This window comes from Pempheris klunzingeri, chromosome 13 (assembly GCF_042242105.1).
Source record: "Pempheris klunzingeri isolate RE-2024b chromosome 13, fPemKlu1.hap1, whole genome shotgun sequence".
Taxonomy (NCBI): Eukaryota; Metazoa; Chordata; class Actinopteri; order Acropomatiformes; family Pempheridae; genus Pempheris; species Pempheris klunzingeri.
In genome coordinates, this window is record NC_092024.1 from 8,842,526 (window position 1) to 8,849,858 (window position 7,333).

The following is a 7,333-nucleotide window of genomic DNA, read 5'->3' on the forward strand; positions in this document are numbered from 1 at the left end:
TTGTTTTTTTTTGTTTTGATCGCCGACAATTATATCCTCTTTAAAGAGCTGTGCCTCCACCTGCTGATGAATAACCTCAAATAATAAATAGTAAAAATGATAGAAAAACCCAGATGAAAATAAAAATGACTTTGTTTTAATTTTTCTATTCGCTCCTCTGGTCCTTTTCTCTACTGCTGCAGTAGTCCACATTTATGCTGAGGGTCCAAGACATTGTGATGCACACTCCGTTCACCACAGTCTCGGCAAATCCTCTTGGCATTCAGTTCTTTTGATAAACACGTAGTAAATCCACTTAGAATTTCTCATCTTTCTTCTCCCCCTTTCTCTCTGAGATACACTCACGTGCCCTGTGGATAGGGAATTTTCCTATCCGCACAATCCAAGATTCCATGTTGTTTTGAATCGGAAACAGTATTTCAAATACAGTTAGACACTGTCAGAGATTTGAGAGTAGGCCAGAAATCTATCGATTTGAGTGTCTTTTCTCACATAATTACTTAGTATTCACATGGATGAACTTCATGCAATACCCAAAAGCAGATTCCCTCTGGAACAACCTTGATTCTGCACTCATGTTCCTTTAGTTTTCTGATATAGATTGGCCATGGACCTCACAGTTGGGCAAACTGCACTTAAACTGTGCTTTCCATCACCCATTCAGAGCTCTCAAAGGTGGGCTTCTCATCCTCACTGTCATCATACTGCAGCAGCATGCCGTTCACAGACAGACTGCGCTTAGTCCAGATGTTGCTGATCCTGCGAGGGTGGCTGCTACGACACTGTTCGGCCCCAACATGACCCATGTCAAACGAGTGGCTCCTCTTAGGCTTACCCTCCTGGGGCAGCCCTAGGAGACGTCCCAGCATTGTGGTGGACTCGGCCCTTCCAAGCAGGGGTTCTTTGTCGGACGGGGGTGCCGTTGCCACCGTCATCATAGCGTTGGAAGTGTTGGAGGGGCCAGATGCCCCTTGGTGGTCCCTCGCTACCCCGCGCAACTCCAATGAGGTGAAGGCCCCTAAAAGGTGGTCGAGGTTTGGCCGTGCTTTTGCGCCATGCCCGTGCCTTCTGAACTTGCTGCTTGGCAGGGTGCTGCATTCGCTGTCCTGCATGCTGTACCGGTCGCCAGTCCCCCTTCCTGTTTGGCTGTCTAATGAGTTAGAGGAGGATGAGGATGAGGAGAGGCTGCTCTGGAGAGATCCACACTTGAATTCTACCATTTCCTCACGCATGACCACCACTGTGGATTTGACCTGTGGTGGGGCACCGTTGAACCTGTTCAACCCCCCATTGGTCTGTGAGTATGTATTGCTCACAGTGGGTAATTTATAAGTCTGGATGCCATTGGTCACTTTATACCTCACCATGAGGATGATGATAAACACCAGCAGCGTGGCCACAATGATGCCACCAATGACGAGGATCATGGTTCCACCCAGGAAGCCACTGTGAAGAGACTGGCACTGTGGGTAGTCCTCTGTCGTGAAGAACTGGACACAGCCTACAATGTTGGTGGCAGTGAGAGTAGTGGCAGTGTCATCCCAGATGGCCAAGACACACAGATCATACTGCATCCCTGGGACAAGATTTGTGACTACGAAGGCTCTGTTAGTCATGGGTATCATCCTGAAAAGAGACAGAGACAGAAAGACACGCTATTGAAAATACAGACCTCTTACTATGGAAGTTAAAGGCAAGGCTAGAGAAATTGTTAAAAGTAAGTAAAGTTGTGTTAAAAGTAACACTAGCTTAATCTGTTATGCTGGTGCAGATCAAAGAAATGCAGCGCGCTAAGTAGTTATTTATATGCATAGAGTAATTCAAAAATATTACTTTATTGGGCCTAGTATATCCCATTTGATATGCATGAAGCAATAGCGATGGCCATTTTTTGTATATTGTTTTGGCTGAATGTGATTTCTTGTACATTCCATTTAACACGCATTAAGTTGTTTCAACTCAATCTGTTATTATTCCAGATGTTTGAATATGACTGATTAACTAAGCCTCACTGCTTTTGATAGAGAATTACCTACTGCAGCACTGACTTTTAATTTCAAAGATGTCTGAGATGTAAGTACCCCTGACATTGTTTAATTATTTATTTCTTTATGCCACTTGGACAAAGACATTATGTGATCTGTCCTCCGTTTGTGTCATTTCCAAAAGAAAAGGGTTTTAGTGCCTTGTGCATGACTTGGCAAAGGAATATAGTTAAGATATTTAAATTTTACCCTTCAAAAATTAATCTAGTTTGTCTTGACATGCAGTTTCTTGCTGTGCATGACTAGTCAAACAAATGCTGCTATTGCAATTTTAAACTTAACACAGGTTCATTTGTAAATGCCGTGCATTGAAGGAATTCCGTGTCTCATGAAGTCAGACACAGCCCATTGCCCTAGATATTATATACAAATTTTCATAATGCTGAGTTCTTTGTCGGTTTTTCTTAGAATATTTCAGTATCAGCAGGCAGCAGGGTTGTGTAAGCATCAGTTATTCTTCAATTGGACATTGAATATTTTAGAAGAGTTTCAGTGAACAGTAATCTACTAAATGTTGTGTATTAGTGATTCTCAACCAGGGTTACTTGACCCCCAGGAGAGGCACATCTGCAATTGATTCATAGACAAGGAGTGAAGTTCAAACAAAAACCTAAAGGCAATGAATACATGGCTGAAACATTCTTTGTAAGCCATGTCAAGTGGTAGCAGTTGGACTGCAAACTTAACCAAACCTACTGAAAAAAGAGACCTGGCCTAAGCATCAACAATGCTAAGATCACTATGTATTGTGCGATAGTAATGGATTGTATCAATACCCACTTTTATGAAACTAATAGTGTTAAACGTATAAAACAGATGGTGCTTGAGCTTATCTGATGGTGGTACATCTGATGAAAAAGGCTGGGAACTACATTGCTTTATACACAACTTAAGCTATAAAACTTGGAGTAACAATGAATGAGTGTTACATACTGTATACAGTGTGGGTAGAAATAGCCTTTGAAGCCTCTTAATCATTTTTGTATGGTTATCTATAAATGGATTCCTCAGTTATGCATCTATTGTTGGCTTGCTGTCTTCTAGAATACATGCATCCATAGCTTTGATCCCTCTGAAGCGCCTCCACCATAGACCCCAGACACCAGTGGGGCTGCAGTCCATTATTCATCCTTAATTGCCTTTTTCAATAACTAGGAAGAAGCTGCATCGGCTCACATGTTTGAGAGAAATCTCTCTCCTCCCCCACGTGGCTCTGATTGATTTTTAATCATGCCATTGCCTGAGTGCGGACAGTGCCCTGGGAAACTGTGTCATCCAACTAGAGGAGCACAGTAGGTGTGCATGTGTGGGCAATGAAGTCATATCAATATTAATTCAAAAACAGTAGTTGGCCTCTATGTGCTTGTTCTCTTTTCCTTCCAGCTCCTAATTTATCTTCTGACACACAAGTAACGCAAAGCTATTATTATATAAGAGCACAATCTATTGCTTTTGGGCATTTTTCTACTGTACACAAACTGCATCATATGTTTTATGATATGTTTGCACTGATAGTGAAGCACTTCACACAAGCATCAAATCACACAACCAGTGCAATTTGAAAGTTGCCACTCAATATTTCACACTGAATAGTTACCAGCTGAGCAGGAAACTGAGGTCAAACTGAGAAAATCACAATCATTGATCGCTATACTAAGGATAAAGGCTATTCTAAGGCTATTAACCAATTGAGAAAATAACAAAACAATATAATAATAGGGATGGAAAGTGTGCATGTTTTTAATGTCTCAAACTAGCTATCGAGACAATCAAATGTACATGTTGTTGTGATGATAGTAATGATTTTTGACTGATAACAATGTCAGGAAGGCCATTAAAATAATCTCTTTTCAGGGAAATAATTTAGCAGCTGCAAATCAGCGAATGAGGGGAAAAACGAATGCAGTTTATCAAGCATATATAACAGTGTTATGTTTGCCATTTTGTAGACATTAGAGAAAATTCACAAACACATTAAAAAAATGCGGATGAGTCATCCAATGTTTTCATCACCAGGGAAAAAAGGTATATTGAAAATTCATATTTTTTCCTTTTCTCTGGCATAACAACCTGGCAAAATGTGTGCAAGCAAGGAAATCAGATAAACACCTTATTATTGAATTCACAGGGATGGTGAGGTGCAGTCACAGTGTTTGAACAACGTAATATCTTTCTTCAATACTGTGTTCAGCTCTAATCTCATATTCTCAGCTAATAACCAGACCTTTTGCTTTCCCATATTTTGTCAATTATCTTTCATTAAATGCTGAAATGCACAGTAAAGGTAAATTGTGTAAAACTATGGTGCAGAATAAATCATTGGATGATGGGTTGCTAAAAAGGGATTCAACGTCAGTGTTGGAGGAAGCTGACACAAAACAGCTGTAGCTGCTATCCTCAACAGGCCACACATTTCACACCATTCTGATTCCTTAAATACGATCTTTACCCTACTAAAGGTAGTCGATCTCTGACTTTGTGGCTGTGTTTAAGTGCACTAAGCCACAGGAGCCAACGGTAAAGGTGAACTCAAGAGTCTGATATTTTGTATTGTATATGGCAAAGACCTGAAAATGTTTAAGACCTGCCAGATAAAATGTATCACACAGACTCACATCCAGGACTCAAATATGGATCTGTTTGTTCTTACAGCATCCAGTATATTTGGTCTTTTTTCCTCCCCAAATTGATTTAATGTTAAACGGCGAGGCTCTTTTCTGTATTTCCAGCTCAATTATCTTGGTTGAATGTCACTACTTTCACTGTCTCATTTGACATGGGAAATTGATTTTCACAGAGCCTACAGATCTCCAGCTGCAGTCTCCAAGCTTACACTTTATGGACTTGAGCAGCTTAGGAAGGATACATTAAAATGAGGGTCTATAATCCTTTCTCTTGTTGGATTTCTAATTAATGGTTTCAGGGCAAGGATTTCACTTTGGGTTTCACATTTCTTAAAAAAGTGCACTCGATGTTCATTCTGTTGGTGAAAGCGATTGTCAATTTATGGAAAAAAGACAAATCTCAAGAAGGATTAAGAAAAAATGAATGCTGATCTCTGAGTAAAACTAAAGAAATTGAGTGGCTCAAGTATTCATCCAGCAAACAATTAGCAATCGACTCGAGAAGCTGAGCAGCGAGTATTGTGAAGTTAAAGATTATAACTCAGGCTTAATTTACCACTTTGACCAGAAAGGTCTCTACTCCTATTTGGATTTAATTGATTTTCATTAATCATTCTTACCTGTAAATGAGGACTTCATCTTCAGAACAATTGTACTGAAGCTGATACATTTTGACCTTTGGAGTTGATTTGCTAACAGTCCACTTGACCAAAGCAGATACAGCGGTCACTTCTGATACAGACACCACCTTCTCTGGCAGTGCTTTAGGCTCCCCTTTACTGATCTTGGTAGAGCTAGTTATGTCTGAAAGTCCTGACTTGGACTGTGTGGTACGATTTGTACCATTACTCAGGTGGGGGAGTTGAATGATTGACAGCTCAATGGAGGCTGTAGATTCCCCAGCAGCATTGGCAGCTATACAAGTAAAGATCCCGTAATCCTTAGATGTGGTGATTGTAATGTCCAGGGTGCCATTTTCATAAACCGTTGCTCGGGAGGAGTTGCTAATCAAACGGTCATCAGGAGCAACCCAGTGCACAGTTGGCATTGGATCACCAACTGCTTTGCAGCGCAGACTAGCCATCTGGCCTTCCAGCACTAGTAACTTGTGTGTGTGTTGCGTAATCAGAGGGGGCTCACACACAAACTCCTCCTCACGAACAGACCAAAAGTAGCGGCCCTTTAGACTGGCAGGAGAGGCGCAGGTTTCCATATCATCCTCACGTTCCAGCCTTCGAAGCCAAAGCACTTCGCAGTTGCAGTGTAATGGGTTTCCACCAAAGCTTAGAGACAGTGGAGGAGCATAAGGGGTGCTCATCACTACACTGCTCTGGGAGCGTCCAAAGATGGGGTCCGGAGGGAGCTTCTGAAGACGGTTGGAGGTGAGGTCCAAGCGGGCCAGTTTATCCAGATCTGTAAAAGTCCCCTCTGCAATGAAGGCGATGAGGTTATGATCCAAACTCATCTGATGGAGGTTGACCATCTTGCGGATGGCCTCCCAAGGCACACTGCGCAAGTTGTTATAAGACAAATCCAGATCCTCCAGTGTCAGCAACAAATCATCAAAGCATGCTTTGGAGATCCGACTCAGCTGATTGTTGTTGAGGATCAGGTGCTGCAGGTTGACCAGCCCTCGGAGGTCGTCCGGTCCAAGCTCAGTCAACCGGTTACTGTCAAGGTGCAGGGATCTCAGAGTCTCCAGGTCGATGAAAGAGAAAGGCTGGATGGCGCTGATGGTGTTGCGGGACAACGTGAGATCTACCAGGCCTGTCATGTTGGCAAAGTCCTGAGTGGTGATCTTGAGGATGAAGTTGCCGCCCAGCCGAAGCTCCACAGTTCGCCGGTCGATGTCCGGCGGGACGAAGAGCAGGCCTTTGGAGGGGCACAGAGTCCCCAGAGACTCTGAGAGGTTCTGGCAGACACAGTATTTGGGACATGCATGGACCATTGTAACCGCGGTTCCCAGAAGCAGGAGACTGATGACGACTTTGTCCATGTTAGTTCATACGACAGGGACCTGCAAAAACAAAAGAAAACAAGGCTCAGTATAAATTAAACCAGTTGCGGGACAGTATTACCACTTTCCAGATTTTTGGTTGAACTAAGAGGCGTTATGATTTTAGTGTTTGAGGTCTAAATTCAATCATTACAACATTAAAAATTTCAAACATTAAAGTAAAGAAAGTTTCACATACTCCACAAAACAACAGCTGCAGTTGTGTGTATGTGTGTGTGTAGTAGTGTCCATTAATACAGGTCACATAAAATTCCATCATGGTCTTCAGACCATGGAGGCAAAAATTGCTCTCTTGATGAGCTGGTCTGATTATCCTTATCCTTGAGGATTTTTTCACATTAATATTCCCCATTATAACATTCATATGCATGTCTTTTGCAATGCAAAGAAGGTGTGAGAAATCACATGAGGATTCTCTGAATGAAGCCCTGGATTAAACAGCGCTAAGAAGCTATTTTTAATGACGCACATGCTTATACAGTAAGCTGTCATTACAGATACAGTGTTATGCACGCAGTGGAAACTAGTTCAAGTGTAGGGCACACAAATGTATATGCAGTAAGCAATAGATGACTTCTTCATTGGAATGCTGCATCATCTTGCTTATGTAAATGTGAAAAAGGATTAAAATTCTGGTCTGTATGCTA

At 41.9% G+C, this 7,333-nt stretch overlaps 1 protein-coding gene across 1 annotated transcript; it reads right to left on the reverse strand.

Annotated features, from left to right (window-relative positions):
* Positions 1-635: 635 nt before the first annotated feature.
* LOC139212118 (leucine-rich repeat and fibronectin type-III domain-containing protein 2) lies at positions 636-6,671 on the reverse strand. The gene is made up of 2 exons (XM_070842587.1): positions 5,290-6,671; positions 636-1,626 (listed from the first exon to the last, which is right to left on the reverse strand). The coding sequence occupies exons 1-2, from the start codon at positions 6,663-6,665 to the stop codon at positions 636-638; spliced, it is 2,367 nt and encodes a 788-aa protein (XP_070698688.1). The 5' UTR covers positions 6,666-6,671.
* Between the last annotated feature and the right edge of the window lie 662 nt (positions 6,672-7,333).